Genomic DNA, 25774 nt, shown 5'->3' with positions numbered 1-25774 from the left:
CCTCTTGCCAAAAAATGAATGTATAATATTTTCAGTAAAAACAAAAGAGTGAACAGCTAGCACACCAAGGGAGAAACACCACTGCACCTGTCGTTACAGTGGCTCTCATGCTCTACTTACTGGGGACTTAGGAGCTGAAGCCAGCAGGGATTTAATAAGAAATAGCTGTTTGTATTGAAAAAGCATTTGATGACCTTTCTATGATGTTGAGTGATTTATTGCCACTTTGACATCTATATCTTGTATGCCCCCACTCTGTCTATAGTCCATTGACTTTTACATTCAAACCATAGGGGGTCTGGATTTCAATCACGGCAATATTTTATTTATATAGCACTGCTCTGGCAAAAATTCAAAGTTCTTCATAAACATCTTTTTTTTTAAGTTTGAAAGTAACTTAAGTATCACTGTTTCCATCTGAGATACAGATATTTTAAAAAGGAAATTTTGAGACTAAAATTAGTGACTGAGAGAGGAAAGTTTACACAATTCGGAGAGGGTTTTTGAATAAAGATGGAAAGTGGACTTTAAATATTTATCTCCTCTTCTCCCCAAGTCCTACTAAATTGATCATAATGAAAATTTTTTTGTTCTAAACAGAAAGGATAAAATGAAGGAGGGAGAACACAGGAACAAAGAGGTGGAAGTTTAGAAATCCCTGAATCTATACTTAGGAGCCATATCTTCCAAAGAAAGTGTAATAAATCTGACTTTTGACCTATTTTTACGATGTGTCTTTATTTCTCAAAGGATTCCAAATTAGGAAAGGAACTCAGAATTTTATTTAAGTTGCTTAAACTATCAAGAGACAAGACTCTCCAAATTGAAAAGAACTACAACCATCCAACTGGATGAATGGGGGAAAATTCACAGCAAGGCATATACCTATGAAATCTCAGAGCACAAAGATCCTAAAAGTTTCAAAGTGTGTGTGTGTGTGTGGGGGGGGTGAACAGCTGCATACAAAGGAATATTAGTATCTGAATCAAATGGGATCAAATTCCTCAAGAGTCACAAGGGATAACAGAATTTGGTGGGGTAGTACCCTCACAATTTTAATCAGTACATATTTCTAACCTATATTAGTCTGCTCTCCATTACTATAACAAATACCCGAGAAATCAACTTTCAAGAAAAAAGGTTTATCTCAGCTTAAAGATTGGTAGGTTCCTTCCACAATCAGTTGTTTCCATCACTTTGGGGCCTATGGTAGGCATCATACCATGGCAGAAGCATGTGGTTAAGCAAAACTGCTCACCTGATGACCAGAGAGCAGAAGAGAGGAAGAAGTCAGTGTCAAATAGCCCCCTTCAATGACATGTCCCCAGTGACCTAACAGCCTCCCATGAGGCCCCGCCTCTTGAAGCCTCTACCACCTCCAAACTGCACCACATCAGAGAGCACCTGGGCCTCTTAGGAACACCATGGATCCAAACTATGACAGGGTCTCTCTTTCCATATCCAGCCGAGCTTTCCAAAAGGTGAGGATGGAGAAAAGAGATGTTCAGACACACAAAGCAAGCAACGTTTACTTCCTGGCACTCCAGCACAACAAGATAAACCAAGAGGGGAGTGGAAAACAGGAGTATCCAACACAGGACAGCACAGCAGAGAGAGGTCCCCTCACTCCTCCTGAACAAGGAGGACATGTAAAGCTCTACCAATTCCAAAAATAATGTGGATTATTTTTGATCAATCAAGAAAGAAAATAAAATCCTGGTGCATTTGTGGGGTCTTTAGGTATCACACAGATGATGGCTGAACTTAACCTTTAAGAAGTAACTATAGGATCCAGGCAAGGTGGCACAGTCCTGTAATCCCAGCAGCTCAGGAGGCTGAGGCAGGAGGATCTCCAGTTCAAAGCCAGCCTCAGCAAAAGTGAGGTACAAAGCAACTCAATGAGACCCTGTCTCTACATAAAAGCAAAATAGGGCCAGGGTGTGTGGCTCACTTGTCAAGTGCCCCTAAGGAGTTCAGCCCCCAGAAGCCGCCCCCCAAAAAGAAACCAGAAGTAACTATACAAGGTAGATGCGGAAAAGTAAGTAGGTAAGGTAGTTAGAAACAAATCTCCATCTACCATAAAGGGAGGCCAAAAGTCATCATCTACAATAGTGCAAGGCTAAGCCGGCAATGGAAATGTGAAGGCAAACCTAAGAAGAAACTGCTAAAGCAGACTGAAGGGTGTGGAGGGATGAAGAAAACAGTTAAAAATACTTTATGTTTAGGTTTCCGTTATTATTTGATGTTTTTAAGTCTCTGCATGTATGACTTTGACACCATTTGAAAATTAAGAGGAAAAAAAAAAACACTTGCAAAAACAAGTCCAAGTTGACCTGAGGCTGAATCCACAGTCCACAGCCTCTAATTCCTCATTTAATGCTCATTTTCCATTTAAGAGTGAATTACACTAGCCTCAAGTGGCAGGAAAATGGGGGCTCTGTCCTTTGATTTCCTCAGTGTAGATGCTGGGAAAAAAGAATTGACAAAAAGAAGATATACACATCCAAGAGCATCTCTTAAAAGTTGAGTTCTTCTATTTTGGCATTGTGTTTGAATAAACTGGACCTTAGTTCTGTGGTTATCATAACCTCCTAAGAGTCTCTAAGAAGTTGCACAATCTCTGCTGGAAATCATAAAGCACATTATTAATGAGTTCATACCATCTTAATTTGTTTTCCATGTGGGGCTTCTGAGAGTTGCCTAACAAATGAAGTCTACCACACAGGAACTATATTTTATTCACAAAATTAATCCAGGAAAACATGCAGAATGGTTAACATATTTTCTAAATAAATAAACCCTAAATTTAGATAATAATTAAACTGAATTTTCAGAACTGAACCAACAAATTGTTTCAAGTACAACTGTCCAAACAGGAAATCCTGAGGGGGAAAGAACTGCATAACAAGGTAGTGTCGTTTCCTCAGACACACACACTGTGTGCATAATGTTTTCCATATTATTTTCTAAATTATGCTTAAAACTTTACCAAGGAGTGGAGGGAAAAAGCATTTGTTCACATCCCCTGTGGTGGGAGTGTGAACTTTTACAAACCCTGCTTAGTACACTCACTGGGATAAAGATTATAAGTGCTGGTGACTTTGTGTAAGAAAACTGTATTCCAAGTGAATTTTAAGGTAAAATTCAGAAAATTTGATAAAGAAACGAATACAAAAAGGAAATCTAGCTCAGCATAGGATCAAACTGCTCCTTCTACAGACCCATCTTCCTCATTTTTAAATTTTTTTTAATAGTGTTCTCAATTCCAGTACAAGAATATTCTTAGGCTTAGAAAAATGATAAATTCACCTAAACAGCTGATTGACTATAATCATTTCATACATACGTGTGTAATAACATTATATATTTATTTTTGTTTTTGTGTACAATACACATTAAAATGTTGACCCTCCATTTCTATAAGTTCCACATCTATGAATATGACCAACAATAGGTTGAAAATACTTTCTTTTAAATCTTATCTGTTCTGAGCATGTACAGACTTTTTTGTTGTTGGCAAATTATTCACTAAACAATATAGTATAACAATTACTTACATGTAGCTTGTATTATATTAGGTATTATAAGGAATCTAGAGAGGATTGAAGTACACAGGAGAATGTGCAAAGGTTACGTCCACATATTTTGCCATTTTACATGAGGGATATGAGCACCTCAGATTTTGGCATCATTGAGGGATCTTGGAACCAATCCTCTATGACTGTAAAACTACTTGCATTTCTAGAATTCTCCAATTACAGGGAACCCACCTGCAGTGGACTGAATAATGACCACCCAAAGATAATAGTTTCCAGTCCCTGGAACCTAAAAATGTAATTCTAAACTCAGGATCTTAAGATGGGGTACTATCCTAGATTATTCAGGGGGCACTAAATCCAATCACAAGCATTCTTAAAAGAGGAAAGGCAGAGGGCACCGAAGGAAAGGAATGTGACCACAGAGGCAAAGATTGGAGTGATATGGCCACAAGCCAAGGACACCTGCAGCCACCCTAAGCTGAAAAAGTCAAAGAATGGATTCTTCCCCAGAGCACTGAGAGAGCATGGCCCTCCTGATACTGTGATTTCTACCCACTGGTTTTGGACTTCTATTTCCCAGATCTTTGAGAGAATAAGTATGTGTTATTTTGAGCCATTAATTTTGCCACAAAGCAGACCTCAGAAAACCAGTGCCCCACTCTTTGAAATGCATTTCAGTAAGTATGCAATCATGATGCTCAGCATACCAGCAAGCCTGACACCAGACCAGTCACAAATGAGATGGAAAAAGGTTACTTTTCTCTATAACAGTGGAAATTCTGATTTGGGCACAGGAAGAAACAAATGCGTAAGCCATTGACTTGGAGTTGTTTTCTGAAATGTTCCTCAGAATGGAGCTTCTTACACATAATGTTCCAAATTTTTCACACTCAAAGAATCTTTTTCTTTAATAATTACTTTTTAAAAGTCATTTTTAAAGTAATATTTATTCAATGTAGAAAATTTAGAAAATGAAAATTAGCAAGAATTAAGAAAATCAAATACGTAGCGACTACTTCTATTCGTATTTTAGTTTCTGGTCTTCCACTACAAATGTCTGCATATATTTATTTCATTTTTATATTATTTTACAAAAAAAGGATCCTCTAATAATCTTTTTAAATCAGCTTTAGTTCACTTACTACATCATGAACACTTTTCATATCAATAGTTTCTAAACCAGACTTTTTAATGACTCTGTTTTCCACACTATTCTTAAGTAAAATTTTTGTAATATCATTTTTAGATATTTAGATTATTTCCCCACTTTTCACTAATAAATCTTTGCTGATGTCCCACGAGTTTCCAAAGGTAGGAAAGAGAAGAAGGTAGTCAGTGACATCAGGAATTTGGAGATTGAGGAATATATAGTCTTTGACCCTAGCACAGTGGCTAAGATTTATTACCCAAAGTGACTCCCTAGAGTTAAACAGCCATTTTCAGATGCTCCCCTCACAGTGTGGGGGTCACCTGGAAATATGTTTGACTGTTTCAAGGATCCCCAGGGAATCCTTCAATGAGGCAATAGCTCTACTGGCCTATTATAAAGAAATCTATCATGCAACTCAAGAAACATTAACTGAGCGTCAATGCCATGTGGCAAACTAGAGAGATGAGACAGAATGCTGATCCTCACTCTGAACGTATTGATCAGCTGAGATGAAGATAATTCCCAATAAGAAGAGATTTTACTTAACACCTAATGAGCATAAGCTCATGAAAGATGAGTTTTGATGAAGCTATCAGGTCTCTCCATGCAAAGACCAAAATATAGAATTCAAAGTTAAAAATCAGGACCAGGAAGTTTATACTAAAACCACAGATAAAACTACCCTCCTCCGCTAGGTCCCATGGCGGTAGCATAAGTAGTCAGTGTCTGGAACAGATACACAAAGTTTCATCCTAAAACTCTACACTGGGGCCTCAGCTCTCCCTAAAGTCACACCCGTTCTCTACCTTGGACTCCTCTGAGACTAGGAGGGGACAAGCAGGAGAATGAGCACAGTAGGAGGACACAAAGAGGGGACACGACTGAGAAAGCTGAGGTGCCTGATGGGATGTAGCTTCCTCTGGTTTCAAATGTGCCTTTTCTAGCTGTCTTCTCTCTACCTTGTCCTTCCATGTCAGAGGTAGATGCCTGCTTGTCTGTGGGCTTGTGTGCAGGCATGCCTCTCAGCCCTTCCTCTTCTCCTAACCTGCCCAGACATCTGTAAACGCAAATGCTCATGTGTGAGATAATGGCAAGGCACCTGTGGGTATTATTCCCTGGTGGTTCCAGAGCCATCTCACACTTTGCAGTCCCAAACTCACTGTCTTTCCTGAAACCCTGCCTCTTTTCTCTGTTCCTGAACCTGAGTGGAAAAACTCAAAAAGTGGGGTACAGAATTTCCCCCAATGAATGAGAACCTCTCTGCCACCTGTAGGCAAAAACCCCTGAGTGCAGAAGGTCAACTCCTTAGCAGCTGAAGGCCACTCCAAACAGCTTGCAGGAAGGCCCAGGAAGAGGGCTGAAGCTCATCAAACTTAGGAAGCTCCTATATGCAAAATAAAACCCTCCCTCAGCAATCCTCAGACCGTCAGACTGTAACGGGAGGAAGAGGCCCCCTCGCTTTGCCCCCCGAAGGCTCCACACTTCCTTCTGCTACCATTCTTCACTTCAGTGTTTACTGCTCTTGCTCAAAGTCAGGAATCCAGTCTTTTTTGCAGGGACACTATTTTGCTGCCTCCATAGCACGCATTTGCCTATTTCCAACACATACCTGATTTCTTTTCCCAGGGAACCTGGCTGCCCTCCCAGCTCCCGAAGTAGAACACTTCAACTAAGCCAAGGCAACCCGCCTATTCCATTCTCCAAACACAAGCACTGCTTTTGAGGTGAACAGGTGACACATCCCATCCAATCACAGTGCATCTCAAGACAACAGCTTGGAATGCTGGGAGAAAAGCTCCCACGGGTGCAGGTGGCCGGCAACAGCCAATTTTTGTTAACAAGAGAGCAAATATTCTAAGAACAAAGTTGAATATGAGAACAAAGAGAATTTAATTCCATAGAGTACAACCCCCAGATGAACCCTTGGAGTTTATCTAAAGTCATCCCCCCCCCTGCTAGAATTTACAGATTGGAGAGAAAGTATATTTCAGTGACTTAAGCCAATGCACAATAGGATTTCTGTTATTTCAACTCAAAGCATCCAAAACTATTTCTAATCTTGTTTGCCCATTAATGCCTAGACCTTTCATAGAGTATGCAATATATTCTTGTGAGTGGAGAAAGAAGTGAAGGAAGAAAATTAGGAAAGAAGGAGAGAAAGACTGTTATGGTTTGGAAGCAAGAGGTGCCTCAAAAGCTCATGTGTGGGATAATGCAAGAAGGTTTAGAGGGCAAGTGATTGGGTTATGAGGGCCTTAACCCAATCAGCAAATCAATCCCCTGATGGGATTAACTGGGTAGTGACTGAAGGCAGGTAGGGTGAGGCTGGAGGAGGTGGGTCACTGGGGGTGTGCCTTTCGGGTATATATTTGTATCTGGTGAGGGGAGATCTCTCTCTGCTTCCAGATCATCATGGGAGCTGCCTCCCTCCACCACACTCTTCTGCAATGATGTTCAGTCTCACCTTGAGCCCTGAGGAATGGAGCTGACTGCCTATGGACTGAGACCTCTGAAACCGTGAGCCCCCAAATACACTTTTCCTCCTCTAAAATTGTTTTTGTCCTGTCTTTTGGTCACAGTAGTGAAAAGGCTATCAAAAACAGGGACACCAAAGGGAAGGAGGGAAGAAGCAGGGGAGGCTCCTGCAAAGAATCAAACTTACAGAAAAATAAAAGTTCATCCCTTAACTGAGGTTGGCTGCACTTCCAATGTAGCTTCCTACATGGGAAGAGACAAGCAGAAATAAATGTGCTTTAATCTGTTTACAGGAAAGCCTGAGAACAAATGAAGAGAAAATAAATTAGATATCATCCACTCTGGACTTAGAAGAGTATGACCAATAAGGACATGGGCCTAAGTCTCCCTTGATCGCTATTCTTAATTGGGTTTGCATCCTGTCTCAATATTAAAATCAGAAGCTTTTTTTTTTTTTCAAAGAGAAAGTCTAACTGGCATAACCACATGCGTATGATGTCCAAAATGAACTACATGAAGAGAAGGCTGCAAAAATGCCCTTGATAAGGCTGACATAGTTAAATTAAAGTTTCATTTGTGCTAGTGGATAAAAAGGGGGCCTTTGTCTAAAATGAGAAAACATGACCATGTTTCTAATTAAACAAATAATTGATCCAATAAACACAAAATATTTAAGTGCAGAAAACACAGGTACATGTGATGTAAATTCCCAATCAGGTTCCTTTACCATAGGTAAGTTGGATGGCTGAGATTCACTTCTATGACTGGCCATTTTACACAAGCACTGCGTGGTAGGATTTAGGGATTACCTGCAAAGCCTTCAGCTCTGAAATGTCTCGTCTCTGTCCAATGAAACTATAAATCACCCACATCCTTCCTGAGAGCTAAGGCACTACCACTGCCACTCTAGAATGCAAAGAATCTCAAAAAGAGTAATATACAAATCGTTATGGCTTCCGGATCTTTAACACTGTCTCGGAAACTAGCTCGTTGGTAGTTTCCACCCTCCAATTGAGAAAAGGGCAGTCACATCCTCAGGTGGGCTTCACGCCACGGCAGGCCGAGTGCCCTCCTCAGGAGGTGAGATGGGCAATGCCAGGCCCATCTGCTGGAGCAGGCCTAGGTGAGGAGCTGGGGACCCCTGGTGGCACGAAGGGACAGGGGTTGCTGGACACTTACCAAGCTGCAGACTGAAGACAAGGACAACTTTCCCATGAGCAGTGAGGAGGGAGGGCAGTGGAAAGAAAATATCCCATGCTCACCACCATGCTCAAAGCTGCTGTGGTGCTCAAGAGAGGCACAGCCCCTGGAGACCCTCTCTGAAGATCTACCTCGGAACCCTGGCCCCACAGGGTGACACTGAGAGGTGTAGGGGAAGGACAAGCAGCAAACCTCAAGTCAAAGCAGACAGACTCAGGGCCTAAAAGAGACCTACATTAGTAACAGCTCGTGATCCACCTCTTCCTTCCCATGCCTTGTCCTGCACGTCTTGCCCCAGTTCTCCCCTCAGGTCACGGCCCCTTTTCAAAGTATGGAAATCCTTACACTCGGAAATAATCACCAAGCACAAACTTTATAAAGGGCTTTAAATAAAAGACATGCTATCGGATGTGCTAAACCCCCAAGTCTATGCCAATTCGTTAGAACACTGCTGATTCTTTACTTTAAAACATATGCAACAGGTAACTGGAGACAGCCTCTGTATAAATGGGTTTTGCATAGCACCCACATGGCCACCCAGGAACTCACTGGACCGGCTGTTTGTCATCTGTGTGTGCATCATGAATGCATGTGTATGCACACTTCCCTGATGGCTAGTAAGATATGTATTTTATAATCAGCTATATGAATTTTCATCGTACACTATCCTTTGTTTTAGAAAACTATATTTGAAAGCCTGAGTTCTCAAATAAAATTATATGACAAATTTAGTCCATTATCCTCAAGCTTTCTCTTTTTTTGTAATTAAAGATAAAATTCTACTCCAATTGAACATGGTAAATCCTTGAGCCTTGGACCCTTGAATGAGATAATCCCATCTGTCTGTTTTTGCTTTTGTTTCCTATGTTTTGGGGATCTTATTCTGCACAGCAAGGGAAACAATCAACAGAGCAAAGATATAACCTATAGAATAGAAAAAAAATTGCAAACTATTCATCTGACAAAGGATTCATTCCAGAATGTATCAGGAACTTTATAAATTCAATAATAAAAAAAACCCAAATAATCCAATTTAAAGAGAGATCAATGATATGAATAGACGCTTCCCCAAAAAAGAAATTCAAGTGATCAATATGTTTATTAAAAAAAAATGTTCAACTTCATTAGCTGTCAAGGAAATGTAATTCAAAACCACAAAAAATAGTCATCTCACCCCAGTTAGAATGAATATTACCAAAAAGACATAAAATAACAGACACTGGTGGGGATGGAGAGAAAAGGGAACTCTCATACACTGTTGGTTGAAACATAAATTAGTACAGTGACTATGGAGAGGTGGAGAGGATCCTCAAGAAAGTAAAAACAGATCTAATATATGATCCAGCTTTCCCACCTCTGGGTATGTATCCAAAGGAAGTGATCTCAGCATATCAAACAGGTATCTACACGCCATATTTACTGTGGCACTTTTCACAATAGCTAAGACATGGGAGCAATCTAGATACCCATCGATGGATGGATAAAGAAAATCTTGCATATATACATAGTGGAATATTATTTAGTCATAAAAACAATGGCATCCTATCCCTACAGCAAAATAGATGGAACTGGAAGATATTATGTTGAGTGAAATAAGCCAAATGCAGAAAGACAATGTTCTCTATCATATGTGAATGTTTAAAAAAAAAAAAATCAACCAGGCTATATAATGGTGATTGCAAGAGGCTGGGAAGGTTGTGGGCAAGAGGGGATGAATGGTAGGTGCCTGAATAACAGTTACCCAAACATACTTAGAGGTAATAAGCTCTATTGTTCTACAGACAGTGGGGTGACCATAGTTCATAATAACCTGTTAAACATTTTATAAATAAATATTAAAGAGATGCTCAAAGGCTCTAAACACAGACTGATGAAAAGGTGATAGAAACATTAATTAATTCAATCTGATCAGTACACATTCTAGACAAGTATTAAAACATCACACTCTAGTCCATAAGCATGTACAATTACTACATGTTAGTAAAATTTTTAAATGTTTAAGGAGATGAAAACATTTACTACCTTGATTTAATCATCATGCAATGTGTACGTATATCAAATTATAACACTGTAACTCTTAAATTTGTATCATTAAAATAATAATAATTTATTTAAAAATATAGGTGGATATACTGATTCCAGCCTATTAAGGGGTACAGAAACTGCAGTCTGCAGAACAGAAATGGCTTGTTCAAAATTTCCTGATGCAGTTGGTCAAATGATGCCCCTGGGTGGTCCTGGAAAGGCAGTGGAATCCAGTGGGGGCAAGCATGAGCTGTGGGGTCAGACTGCTGAGGGTCCAACTGAACTCTGCCAATTCCTCCCTGAATACCCTGAAACAGGTACTAGACTGCTCTGAGCCTCAAGAAAATGATGTGTGAAATGTGGCTGCATGTGGCTCTTAAACCACTGGGTTGTCATGAGGATGAAATAATCCGTACCATGAAAAGTGCTTTAAAAGTGCTTCCTGTATTAACAAACAGCTGTTTGCTACCACTGTTTCTGCATTATTAGTGGGACCACTTATCATCATCATTACTATTTTATTTATGATTTATTCATCTTTATTTCTCAAAGGCTTTGACAACTATGGGGAGCAGACCCAGAGATGAGTCAATGTAAACCAGAACAATGCTCCCTGGAGAAAAAAGTGACACGACACACACATCTGTGTCAATACCTGCAGAGCCCCTTGCAGTCTCCTGATCTGCTGTGGCAAATGCATTGCGACCATGCAAGTGCCCTCAGATACCATTTTCGGTTCTTAGATACCATTTTCCACCCCATCCCCCACCTCCCAGCACATGTGTCCTTTTAAGTCATTTCTATTACTCCCATCACATACCAGTCTGTGGTTCAAGTCCTCAAGAGCCAAGCACAGCCCACTTTCATGTAAATTACATGTATATTTTAAACTGCAGACTCCTGCTCTCCACCATGAAGCTGAGTGCTTGAATCAAGGGCTGTGGGAAGAAGGACCAGGAATTTGCCTTCCAGGGGATTCTGATACACACACAAGTTTCCAAAACACTTGTGATTTGTTTATCTGGGCACTCACCTCATTCCTTCTATTTGGCTGTGCATTGATCATCCACAAAAACTACTCTGGTTTCCTTCTCTACTCTTCCTTCCACGCACAGTAGGTTGACAACAAGTACTAATTAGTAAGTGTTCGCTAATGAGGTGAAGCCACCTAGGATTCCACCATGCTAGGCAGGAGAGAAGAGTGACAAGCCATCATTGCTAGTGTGAAATCTGACACAGCTTTTGATTCTCAAAACCATTCCAGCAAGAGTCCTAATGGGATGCAGTGGTAGTATGGTTAAATAACTCCACTTCAGGGAAAAAAAAAAAATGTGGCAGCAATAGAGGAGAACACACAAAGACCCAGCTGCCCGAAACATGAATAGCCTGGCAAGGCGATCCTGCCAGAACCCACCGAGAATACAGATCAGAGGGAAATGGGAAATCCGAGATGAGTGAGGGTCTCAGTGGTGCGAACCCTAACCCACATTCAACTCCACTTTCCTTTGCTTCTTCCTGCCTCTTTCCCTCCCCAAACCCAAAGTTATACAAGCACAACTTGAGAGCTTTTAGGAAAAAAGAACAAGTTCTGTCTAAAGATGGAGGGTCCCAAAGGCTGGCCTGCAGCTGGGCCGGGGCTACATTGTGCTCATTATTCCTGGGACGCCTGAGCCTGAGAGAGTGTCCCTTTGCAGCTGGCATCTTATGAGCTAAGTTACTTACTTGCAATAATCAGAGAGGAAACACTGGACTTTGTTCTTAAAGATGACTGGGAAAAATCGGGAGAGGTCTAAGGATTTTAAATAAAAATGGATTGGTTTGAAGATCTTTCTTTTCTTTTTTTTCCTAACAAAAGATCAACACAAATGTGATCGTGTCCTTAAAAATGAAAGGATGCATGCAACTCCTGTCCATTTTTACAGTTAAAATCTGAAGGTCTAAAGTTGATTGTATCCAATTTGAAGAATTGCACATTTTGCAGATTTTCTTCCTTCGGATAGAATGATCATGCTGGATAGGACCTTGAGAGGCACTGGCGTGGATCCCCAACTCTGGCATTATGATTATCCATGCCTGCAGGCACCTCCTCTTGATGATTTCTAGGGATGGAGAGTTCATAAATTTTTTACAGCCTGGTGAAATGTGTTTTTCACCTTGAATGCTGAAGTCCTTCCCTGTGTCCAGCTGCAATCAGTGCCCAGTTCCCTTGCCTTGTGGCCACACAGACTGACTCCAGCGCAACCCCTGCCCTCTTTGGCATGCTATCCTGAATTCCTTCTCTTGTTTCAATGTCCTTTTAGACATAATATAAATGAGCACAACCTAAGGCAGTACACAGAAAAAAAAATAGCTCTTGAATCCTAAACTCTAAAGCACTGATTTTGTGCTCCTAGCAAATCTGTCTTCATGTGAACACATATTCATAATTTCCTATGTGGATTAGATTTTAGGTCTTTTTATTCTGTTAACTATTTTTTTTTTAATTTTTAAAACACACTTGGTAGGCTTCATCCAATTAACCTCCCTTCCTTGTATTTGTCCCTGCTGAGTTCTTACTTTGAGGCTCCATTTCCCTAATAGGAACAGGATTCAAAATGACATGGGTCAGTCTTCTAAAGGATCTACAGCAAATCTGATCTTGTACCACTTTCCAAAGGAAAGCACTTTTTCCTTATACCTTTAAGTCATCAATTCACTGAAAGCATTAAACAAAGGACCTAAGGCCAGTTCTGTGGACTCACTCTCCTCTTTTAAAACTGACCCACTGGCAGCTGCTCCGGGCACCTGAGTTATTAGCTTAACCTTATCAGGGATACTATTAAAATAGCTTCTTGAAATGGAGTCAGATGTCACTTGCCTGACTCCTCACTATAGATAGAGCAAAGTCCTTGACCACAAGGCTTCCCAACCCCACCCACCCACCACTTTTCTCAACTTCCCAGGTACCCAGGCCCATTCCTCTCCATTCCAAGACCATTTCTGCCTGAGAAAATGAGCATCCCCTGTTCTGTTTCCACAAGTTCTTCACGCTGGCTCTCCTCCCATTTTACAATTATCAGGTAAACTTCATAAAATTGCTGTGGGTCTTGCTCACACTGTGCCACAGTGCCTAGCAGAAAGCAGATGCCTAGCAAGTCTGAGGCAGATGGATGTGTGAGAGGCTTCAGGCCCTCCATCATCACCCAAGAGGGAGGGGCTCCAACTGATCCCCACTATTCCAGACCTGCTTCCCCAACAATAAGAATAAGGAAAGGAGTGTATCTGCAAAGCTGAAAAGAAATCCACGTGCAATCATGTATTCTCATTGCCCCCTATTATATTTTCATCATTCAGAACAAATTTCTGATGAAAGAATATGCATAAAACATATTTTCTTTGTTATCTCTAAACCAATTGCTATTCACCATCACAAACAAGAAAGAAAAACTTATGAGGAAGAATCCAAAAGCCCACCAGAATTATACATTTCATATTCCAGTTTTGTTTCCATGTCAGCATTATAGTTTCCATAAATGAAAAATGCCTTTGTATGAATATTGAGGCATGAATATTTGTACAGATTTTGAGAGCTGAAGCAAAGCAAAAATGCAAAATTACACCAAAGGACTCTGAGAGTACAAATGTGGGGAAACTTTTTTTTTTTTTTGATTTTGGGGTTTTGGTGTTTTCATTCTTTATGATATGCTTTATTCAGTTTGCAAATACAAAGGGAGGAATTACCCTTAAAGATTAAATTTCCCTTGCAAAGCCCTAAGTTCCATACAGCTAGAGAAAGTACAGCAAGAAAATCATTGTATTCACAAACACCAAGACCTGTTTTTCATGTGTGCCCCCCAAATGACCAAAACAATAAAGAGCATTTACATTATTAAGAAAAACAAAGCAGGATATGAATTCATACTACCATCACTCAATGAGCTTGTCTTGCTAGTTGTTTAATATTTGCATTCTTAAAAATGGCTACCTTGTGAGACAAGAGACTCAAAGCCACACGTGCTTGAGCCTGTCCCACCAAGAGAAGCCCTGTTGGCCACATGCCCATACCTTGCAGCCACTGTGAGTCCTGGCCTTCATCAGGGGTGTGGTGGTGCACAGCTCGATGGCCTCCGGCTCATGGAAGATGACAGCTGGGAGAGGTTCCTTCTTCAGTGTGAGGACATTCAATTTAGACTTCAGCATGGTCTGAAAGTGCTGAAAGACAGGAAAATAAGCCACATACACGTAAGCAGCTTGGACTTGCATGTGGAGCAACTGTATGTCGAACTTAGTAGCAAAATCTTTGTCCTATTATCTCTGTTTTAGTGAGCAAGGCCAAGAAATATTAATTAAATGGAGAGGGCAAAATCCAGTCAGGTTGCTACTAAAGTAAAACTGAGAGAGAGCCATCCCTAAGCAGAGACCATCTGCACCAAGGACCTTATGGTCCAGAGGAGATTTTCGAAGGTGTCGTATGGATGAATTCCTAAAGAGGTAATTCAGGTAGATTCAGCCACACCAGTGAAGATGATCAGAAGGGGATGGTGCAGAGCTGTTTGGGAAAGTCCACAGGGATCACAGGAGGAGAAGAACAGGTGAAGCAGCTCTCTGCTGTCCCCAGCTCTTGCATGCACTGGCTGTAGAACTTCAAGAATTCATTACTTCTCATTAGATTAAATAATATGATGTCCTGGGGCCATGATCTTAGGTAAGTATCTTTTGGTGGCACTGTTTTGAAGTATGCCCTGAATCCAGCTACACTGAGTTACTCATGTCTATGCTACCCTGTCCAAGACTGCATCATTGCTTGGTTTATTATTATAGCATTCACACTGGTCCCATCACTTCTAACTTTGTCCCTTTGGTGACCACTGCCATCCAGAGAATATCCTACTCAACCACAAACGTTGAATGCCACATCTCTGCTCACACTCTCCCAAGTCTTCCCATATCTTCATGGAAAACTCCTAAGTTCTTGGCCTTTGAGGCCATCAGTAATGCAGAAACCCACTGTCCCTCTATATTCATCTCCCATCCCTTCCACTCTCATTTGTGGATCCAGCCACTGTGACTTCCTCATTCTTCCAAGAATTAACCTTGGGGGTCTCTGAACATGCTGCTCCTGCCCCTAGGTATTTGCAAACCTTATTTTCCTTGCTCCCTGATCAAATGTCACCTCTTGTCAACATTATCTGAAAGAGCACATGTGCATTCTCACAAACACACACAAACAGATATGCATGTGTGTGCACACACTTGGCTTAACACACCCTTTGCACTCACAGAGTCCCATTCTAGGACAGCCTCACACTCAGAAGGGCTCCAGGCTTAGTTTAATGCTTTTGGCTCAATGTCACTTTCTGAAATTTCTGAATAATTTCATCACTGAACTTGTGTGTTGCAAGTGAGGTCTAATGGACAATGGAACACATCTATGAGTCAAGGAGATATTCACCGTTTGCACCTTCCCATTCTTGCCACCCGTTTGCATCAGTGATAGAATACCGATAGACCCATGGCAGGTAGGAAGCCAGTAAGAGTCAAGATGAATGCAAGGTCAGCATGAGAAGCCTGTGACTGAGAAAGGAGGGGCACCCAGAGCCCCTAGATGCCACACTGGGTGACCAGAACTTTCTCCAAATGCAGGAAGAAGTCAATTGTGTACTAAGAAGCAAGATGAGGAAGGAATCCTTCCTATCCTTCCCCGCCCACATTGCTTTCTTGAGTCAGGCCGCCACTTGCACTGAAAACAATGCTGTGACTTTTCCAGAAAGAGATTCATGGAAAAAGGAAAGGCTTTATGTTTTAGACCATTTCATAGAAGGTTTTTGTTTCTTTCTTTGTTTCAAATAGAAGACACTGATTTTGTTTTTATGTATGTGGCAACTGAACCCAGGAACCACATCCCCAGTCCTTTTTTAATTTTTTTTTTTTAATTTTGAGATACTCTGCCTTCAATTTTGTTTTCAAATTTACCTAATCAGCTCCCACAATCACATAGGCCAGTTCCTTAAAAAAAAGAAAAAAAAATCTCTTTATATACATCTTTTTTGTGGTAGGGAGCAGTGTACTAGGTATTGAACTCAGGGGCTCTCGACCACTGAGCCACATCCCCAGCCCTATTTTGTGTTTTCTCTAGAGACAGGGTCTCACTGAGTTGCTTAGCACCTTGCTTTTGTTGAGGCTGTTTTTGAACTCATGATCCTCCTGCCTCAGCCTCCTGAGCCACTGGGATGACAGGCATGCACCTCTGTAGCCAGCTTGCTGTAAATCTTCATGTAGTTCTGTTTCTCTCTGGTTGAACTTTGATGGACATAACTACCTTTTAGGAAACAAAGTTGCCAGCTCTGATACTTTTCAAATGGGAAAGCAACTTGCTCTTACATTCCCCAGAGAATTGGTTTGTTAATAAGGCACTGGGAGCCAGGGTGGGGGCAAGCAGGAAAGAAGGAGGCGATGGAGGAAGGGCAAGTCATCTTATGAATCTGGAAGCTTCTGCTTTGCTGTTAATTGAATTTCTTTCCGATGGAGGATGTGAGTTTGGAGTGCAAAGTGGTGTGCATGCTTGGGAGGAGCCATGTGGATCACTGAGAGTGAGAGCTGAAGGTGATCGGCCTCTGTGAGAGAGCAACTAGGGCCAGTGGGTGAGTAAGAGTAAGGAGGGAGCAGTTGGAAAGACAAGTAGGGACATGGTCCTGAGTCAACAAGAGGAATGTGAAACCACGGGTCATCTAGGTCAGACTTCTGCCAGGAAGTAAATTCCTGAAAAGGACTCTGAAAACAGCACCCTTCTCAAGAGGGTGGATGCCCACACTGCCCATAAGTTCTGAGATTGTCTCCTATCATCATTGTCCAATTATTGGACCAAATTCCACAGCCACTTACTCAGCCCCAAGCACACAGAGACTGGAAGTTGTGGGCTAGCACACATCCTGCCCCCTTGATTACTTGACAGGAGCCAACTAAAAGAAATAAATAGTTAAAAGAAAGGAAAAAAAAGCCTTAATTGTGGAGAAGAAAATAAAGAAGTTCAAATTCCACCTCTGCGTGACATGTTACACAACGTCACCTGCCTAGCTGTTCAGAGCCCAGCTTCCCCAGCCATTGCTCACCTGTGCATCCACCCACCTTTCCCAAACAACTACGTGGACCCAGGTATGGTTGCAGGCACAGCTAGAGCAGAAATCAAATGTTAGTCTCTGCATGGAAGGGTTCCTCCTGATGGTGAGAGGGAGCCACATGTCTGGGAGAGTTCTTTAGGACAGCTAATAAGAGAGGCTAAGATAATACATAAAAGTAAAATACAGGAAATGATTTCTTTAAGTTTTTTTCACTTTGATGCTTTTATCTTTTTTGCCCCCTATGAAAATGGAAAGGTAACAGATGAAATAAAATGTAGATTACATGATGAGTTGCCATGGCTGTAATAAGACATCTTTTATAGCAAATTAACATTGGATGTAACCAGTTTGCTATCATAAGTGTTTGGTAGTACAAGGACAAGAGTTGGAAATATTTCTGACAAGAACATTCTCCTGATCCCTTCCTGTGGGAAACTTCTCTGCCATTCTATGCTGCATTGTGGAATGAGGTTCCCTGCCCCTGGTATTATGACCCAAAGAATATGTGACACAGGCTGACCAACTGAGTGCCTCCTGTCCCTGCCCAAAGGCACTGGTTCAGAGGCAACTCAAGATTGGCCAACTACCGCTGTCCTCCTGGGAGATCAACGTATACACTGAGGGGTGTGAGTCCTGAGCTGCTGACTTTCCTACTCTTCAAATTCAGTCTGAGACTGAGACCACCAAAGGGGAAGCTGAGAAACAGAGAAACCCAGCCAGACACCATTGAGCCCCTGGATCCAGCTGTGTCTGAGGTGGGTCCATCCATGGGCACACTTAGAATGTGAACCAGTATGTTCCCTTTTGCTTACGCAAGCTGGAGTTAGGCATATGATCCTTTCAACTAAGAGTCTATCAATATAAACTACTTGCAATGAAAAATAACCTGTGAAAATAAAACGTAGTCACTATCAAAAAATTGTAAGAGGACTTCATCGACTTTAAACTGTAGAAATGTGAGTTAACCTTATCTTTTAAAAAAAATAAGTGAATCTTGTACTTATTTGAACAAGTAAAGCCTTAATGATAAAGTACCCAGTAATAATCTCAAGTAGGTAGCATAATCCTCAGGTTATTCATGTCTAAGATAAAGCCCTCAGAGCTGCTGCCTAGGGGAGATGAGTTTCAAGTCTTCAGAGAAGGCCACACAATGTACCTGCAGTGACCCCTAATTTAGGTGGCAAGTGCTCTAACTTGGGTTACAAAGACCCAGAAGTGAAACCCAGCTCTGCCAGAGCCACAGGGCCTCATGTTTCCTGGGCCTCGATTTTCTCCAATCTGTCAACTCTACAATACTACACTATCCCATGTCCAAAATGATATGGCTTGTTCTTTACAGAAACAGTACAATCAAAATAAGGCAACTTAAAGGAACCCAATTCAGTTGCATTATACAAGAGCAACAAAAGAGGAATGGAGTAAGGGAGCTTAAGGAAAGCCACTGCTCCCAAATCAAAGACGCACAGAATTCCATAAAGAAAATGTGTTATTCATTCTTAAAGGGAAGTGAATAATGTTGTAGAAAATTAGAGCGCTGCCCTGGACAAATTAAACAAAGCTCAGCTTTCTGCATTTGGTGCTTTATGTGTGAACCCAAAATAGAGCCTCTAAATCAAACCCCATTATGCGATGGGGTAATCGCCATGCCCTGTATAATTTTACAGTTGGCTCTGCTTCCTACTGCTATTCAGACATTAATCTCTGACAGTTTAGCAGGCGGAGATTTACATATTTTACCAATTCAAATTGGGTGTATCTCACCTTTGTATTGATTCCGTATCCAAAATATAAAGCATCTTTGGAAGTCAAATCCTGCTTCCCTTTTTATAAAATAACTGGAACATTATCCTCACTCAAATTAGACAGAAAGCATTAAAATTTTAATCTTTTGCCCATCATTGCATCTTGAAGGCTGACTATAATGGTCAGTTGTAACTTGCAAATTACTGATTCAGTAATGCCCTCATCAAGCTCCAAAAATATTGCAAATGCTCTTCGGAAGAGAACCACAAGGAACAAGTGGGTGAATCACATTAATGAAAAACTTCAGCACCCCCGAAAAATGTTAATTTGTACAAGTGCACAAAAATCAGTAGGGCTTTGACATTCCACTTATTACTACATTTGATTTTATTACTTAGGGGGTATGCAAGAATTAATGAATCTCACTTGTGCTTTTCTTACATTTTATACCAATTATTTTGTAGAAGGTATGTTCAGGCCCCAAATATGAGAAAAGGAACAATGGTGATACTCTTTTGGGAGGGACCTTTAAGAAGATATTTAGCTTATATTTTAACACTTAAATTCTTAGATTTTTACTTTTAAGTGGTTGTTCTAGTGTTTTCAGAAAACAGCATAAAAGGAAAAATTGTTAAACAGAAACCAGTTTGCATATAACAAACTCATTTTGAGTGAATAAAAGAACATTTGGCTATTAAATTCAGCTTTTATTTGAACATTTTTAATGCAAAGGGTTTTGTTTGTGTATTTGTTTGTATCCTTTTTAAAAGTAAAGCAGGGTTGGATGATTTCCCAAAATCTAGGACGCATACACAAAACTGAACCACTTGATTTCAAGAATTAATTTTTAATGTAGTTTATCAACCTAGTAGTTACAGAGAAAAAAGATCTACATGAATTTGCCATTTACCGTCTTGCTGCAAAGCATTCTAGTTAACTGGCTTATTCAAAAAATTTTCAAGATAATTGACATTATCTACATATAAACTCTATATGACTATAGATTGTCTATATCTATTAAAAAGATAGCTGTGGATAAACTAAGTGAAAATATTTAACATTCACATACCAAAATTTTTTTCATGCAGTTTTTATTATGGAGGCTTTTTTCTTTTTCAACATCACAGATTCTCTCAAGAGATCACATGGGAGAGGCACAAAAATATCTTCATGCCAGTCCAAGAAACACAGGAAAACCCTAGGGCATGTGGAGGGCTCATTCACTCAGGGGTGTGCATGTATGTTAAGTATATGTCTATCAAAATGTAAATTAGCATATGTATTTTAAATAAATAAGCACATATAATAGCCATATGTATATATACTTACAAGCATATATATTTAAATAAGCATAAATAAATAAGCATATACATATTTTTTCACCAACACACATTTAATTATAGTTGTATATACATAACCTCTCTCTTGTTCACATAGGATATATTCCAAGTAACCTTGTGGATGCTTGAAACTGCAGATAATACTGAACCCTGAATATACTGAGCTTTTTCTGTATATATATGCCTATGATAAAGTTTAATTGATAGATTAGGAAGAGGAAGAGATTAACAATAATAACTAATAATAAGAGCCAGTCATGGTGGTGCACACCTGTAACCCCAATGACTAAGGAGGCTGAGGCAGGAAGATCACAAGTTCAAGGCCAACCTTAGGAATTTAGCAAGCCCCTGTCTCAAAATAAAAAGCTGAAAAGTGCTGGGGGAACAGCTCAGTGGTAGAGTACTCCTGGGTTCCATCCCTAGCACCACGAAACAAACAAAACAAAAACTAGCAACAAAGCAGGACAAGTACAACAATACACTGTAATAAATGTTATATGAATGTTGTCTCTCTCTCAAAATATTTTATTGTGCTTTTCACCTTTGCACTTACAGGAAGCATTTTATGGTGTCCCTTCAGAATTTCTGAGTTGCTAACATCACTTCCCTCCCTCCCTTCCTCCCTCCCTCCCTCCTTCCTTCCTTCCTTCCTTCCTTCCTTCTTGCAGTTCTGTGGATTGAACCCAGGGGTCCTCTACTACTGAGCTACACCTCCATCTCCAACCCCCTCTTTTTAAAAATTATTTTTCTATGTTGAGATGGGGGTTCACTAAACTGCCAAGGTTGGCTTCAAACTTGAGATCCTCCTGCCTCAGTCTCTCATGTAGCTGGGATGAAAAGCATGCACCACCGTGCCCGGGTTAGCATCACTACTCTTGCACTTTGGGACCATTGCTTATAAAACAAGACCACTGTTATACTGCAACAGTCCAGTTGATAATTGTAATGACTTCTAAGTGAATAAAGAGCAGGTAGCAAATGCAGCATGGATACACAGGAAGATGAATCATTCATTTCCTGGTGGGACAGAATAGGACAGCACCAAAGTTCATCATGCTACTCAGAATGAAGTATAATTTAAGACATTAATTGTTGATTTCTTAAATTTTCCACTTAATACTTTTGGAATGTTGTTGCCTGTGGGTAACTGACACTGCAGAGAGTGAAACCACAATAAGGGGAGACTACTATGTGTGAATGTGTACTACTATGTCTGTGTGTGTCTATGTATGTATGTTTCAGATTAAAAACAAAAATAAATAAATATGCAGCTTCTCTAGCTTAAGTAGTTTCTGTTATCTTCTAACTATTTTTCTATTCATAAATAGTATTTTTCTACTTTTCTAATTGGGAACAGTTAAATGACCTATTGTTAAATATGGGTTGCAAGCTATCAGTTCGAAGGTATATCTGGACTATAGGTATGTTTTATTTGATTCACAGATTGCTTTATGATTAAAATGTAGGTAGTATTAAAAACTTCGAGATATATATATATTATTAAAAATATGCATTTCCACTTATCTTGAAAAATCAGAAGTGCAAAATTAACCTGCATTTCTCAAGGCAATAATCATCTCCTGCTGATTGTTTAAATTGTCCCTACTGACCTGGGGTTTCTTCAGCCATAGATCATAGTCTCCTTCTGCCCAAAAAGCAAGTTTTCTCTTCTATAATAACTGCCAGTGGCTTTTTTTAGTAGTCATATCATATCTTTCCAAATTTACTACTATTGATTATTTGGTTGACCCTCATAGGCACGCAAATTCGCAATTCCTGATGTAAAACAACAAAGGCTACAAGCACAGAACAAAAACTTTACCCACTCAAGAGGCAGAAAAATTAAGTACGGCTGAATTAAATCATGCTAATATTTAAATTATAAAAATTCAACCCAGAGAGTGTAAGTAAGGGAATGATAGACAAGAGCAATAACATCAATAGGCGAACACGTCTGTCCCTCACTCAATGACTATGAGACTGGAAGAAACACTGAAGAATTTCCGCTTCTCTAATCACTGATTCCTACTTGCCCCTGGTGGTATATCTTGTGGCACTGAATATAATTTAACTGATAAAGATCAGTAGGTTTTTCTTCTGCTTTTAAGGAACATGCATTAATAGAAACCAGAGTGACCCTCACTGAAAACAATAAAACTTGAGAAAACTTAGGCAATGACAGTTTGTGAGGCCCTGGGTGTCAGGCAACAAGGCCAGCAGTCCATGAGAGACATAAAACAAATGATGTAAGCCATTCAACTGCCCAGCTCACTGCCTTGAAAGAGTCTGAAGGCCACTGTGCAGGGAGGAGACACAAAGGCAGGGCCCAGCAGACTCCTGAGCTAAGAGGACAGAGATGAAAGCAGGAAGACAAAGAGGGGCACTGCACAGAGAGAGGATTCTGTGAGCCTCCAGAGGGTCCTCTTAAATATTCATCTGAGTACTGATCAGCATATGAATGAAAGGAAACCAACCAAGGCTGGAAAAGAACCTCTGGGAAGGACTAGAGATTAGAGTTCTGTTGCTCTCCAGGCCGGTTAACATTGCCTGCTCACACCAGCCAGGCTGCAGACACTCAGCTGTCTGGCCCTTGAGTAGCATCCTCAGGAGAGTCTAGGCTCTCGGGTGAGGAACCATTAGCACTAGACCTCGTGCCACTCTGGCCCCACCCTTCAAATCTGGAAGGAAGATTCTGGAAAAGGATCAAATTGTTTCCAAGTAATCAACAGGATACAGTGACAATACAAACTTGAAGAATGATCATAGGAATACAAAAATATCCTGCACCCAGCAAGGTAAAATTTCAAAATGTCTCACCTTCATTGAAAAGAATCAATGGGCATGCAAAATGGCAAGAAAATAAAAGTTATAATGAGGAGATAAGCCAATTAGTGGAAACCTACCTGAATCGACACAGGTGTTATAAATGAGCAGGCAGTGACGTGAGTATTGTATTCTTTGTGTTCAATACTGCTCTAGAGGTTTTATCCAGGGCAAAAAGACAAGCAAAAGAAAGAAAAGGCTCCATATCGGAAGGCAAAAGTACAACTGTCTGTGTTTACAATGTAATCATCTAAGATTCCCCACTAACCCAACATAGGTTAATGAAAAGCTACTAGAGCTAATACAGGAGGGCAGCAAGGTCGAAGGATATGAGATCAATACATAGAACTCCATTGTTTTTAAGACTCCAGCAATGAAGGTATATGTCCATGAAAGAGTTTCTCACTAATGTTCATAGCAGCTATGTTTTCAACAGCCACAAACTGAAACAAGTTGAATGCTCCTTGTCAGACAGATGGATAGACAAACTGTGGTATGTCCTTTCAAGGGAACACCATGGATCAAAACAGAAAGGAATAAGCTCCCGTTACGTTCTACAACATGGACGAATCATCCGTAATCACCCTGAGAGCACAAGCACAAAAAGAGACATACTGCAGAACCCCACTTACATAAAGTTCTAAGAAACATAAACTGATGTACAGTGACCAAAAGTGGATCAGTCACGGCCTAGAAACAGGGGATGCAGGGAGGAGCTCCAAGAACACAAAGCAGACTCCATGGTGATGGTTTCATAAATGAATGCAAATATACAAAACAATCAAACTGTACTTTGAAAGTGTAGGGGCTGCCGTAGCAAAGTTATTTTTCAGAGGAAAAGCCAATTTCATATCGCCCTTTGATCCAATCAAACTGCTTCATCTGGTGCTCCATGCTATAGGAAAACATGACTGAGCTGAACAGAGTAAGAAACAAATCCTGATCTCTGGAAGGATCCTAAAGAGTTTCCCAAGTAAGATTTTGATTGTGGGGATTTTGTCCTTCTAGACTGACTTTAGAATCCATTGCTGACATTTTATACTCATTAATAGTCAGTGCCCTTCTGCGTGGATAAATGGTGGAGTTTAAGTCTGGGGCAAGGAAAGCACAAGATGAAACTAGAACATCTTGTTGAGTCATAAACTAAGAATGTTCTCATAAAATGATGGGGACACGCCAAATGAATACTGGCAGCAACCTGAAGGAGCACTCAGTGGCCAACATTGTACAATCTGAGGGACAATTATGGATCACAGCCCATGAATAGGTTGATGAGCAAATTTGATATGATGGAGGAAAGAAAGGAAAAGGAAAGAAGAAAGACTTCTTATAGAGCAATCACACTTAATAAATATGGAACTCATAACAGAAAGCTAAAGTCACCATTAACACCAGAATATTGTGTTTTATTTTGTGAATCACTGTTTAAGGCTATAATTACTAAACAAAATAGGATGAAGATCAAGATATTTGTATTGTTTCAAAGACTCTTTCCAGAAGATATTTATTTTATAAAGAGAAATACAGAAACCCAATCAAAATCTGTGAGACATGACCTAACCAAGTGACCAAAGCCACCATCACCAACAATGACACACTCTCTCTCTAGACACTGTACACCAAGAAGGGCACAGCACCACTTCTGTAGAATCCTTGCCAAAAATGAATAACCTGAACTTAATCATTAAAACATACGGACAAACCCAAATTGAGAGGTAAAGAATAATAGTCCAGGACCCTCCAAAATGTTAAGGTCACAAAAAGGAGAGAATAACAGAACTCATCACAATCAGACACTAAGGAGACATGACAACCAAATACCATATTTGTCATCTATTCCAGAGAAATGGCTTAGTGGGACAACCGACAAAATTTGAAAAATGACTGAAAATTATGTAATAGTATTTTGCCAATATCACTTTCCTGGATTTTGTTATTGTATTATGATTGCTATTATACTATTACATTATTATTGCTATTATAAAATGTGATCATGTGAAGAAGCTTGGGAATTCTCTGTACTGTTTTTGACATTTAAAAAATGTAAAGTATTTTCAAAATGAAAAGTTGAAAAAATGAAAACAGTTCTTGACTTTCTGAGTTTTTATTTAGATTATTGATAAGCATCACTTGTATGTTTTCAACCAATATTTTAAGGCTAATTTTGCATTTGAGTCATGCTCATATTTTAGCATCATAAAGATATTATTCTACTGAAGCTTATTATTCTAGTTTTTGACAAGAAATCTTCCATAATTCTTATTTTTGACCCTCTGTAATGCATCTTTTCTTTCTGACACCCTTCAAGAATTTTTGTTTTTAGATTTCAACTGTTTAAATACTATATGAGTATAGCTGTATGACTTTTTCAGTACTTTTTCT

At 40.0% G+C, this 25774-nt stretch overlaps 1 protein-coding gene across 2 annotated transcripts in view; it reads right to left on the bottom strand.

The window, feature by feature from the left end:
• The window catches only part of Pid1 (phosphotyrosine interaction domain containing 1), a 231676-nt gene that overhangs the window by 105199 nt on the left and 100703 nt on the right, over positions 1–25774 (bottom strand). For both annotated transcript variants that reach the window (XM_027941954.2, XM_071619584.1), the window contains exon 2: positions 14434–14580. In XM_027941954.2, coding sequence (XP_027797755.1) covers positions 14434–14580 — 147 coding nt within the window. The remainder of the gene's footprint in view (positions 1–14433; positions 14581–25774) is intronic.

Source organism: Marmota flaviventris, chromosome 11, assembly GCF_047511675.1.
Source record: "Marmota flaviventris isolate mMarFla1 chromosome 11, mMarFla1.hap1, whole genome shotgun sequence".
In the NCBI taxonomy this organism is placed as follows: domain Eukaryota; kingdom Metazoa; phylum Chordata; class Mammalia; order Rodentia; family Sciuridae; genus Marmota; species Marmota flaviventris.
Note: the sequence above shows the minus strand (reverse complement) of the source record. Positions and strands in the feature narration are given on the sequence as shown.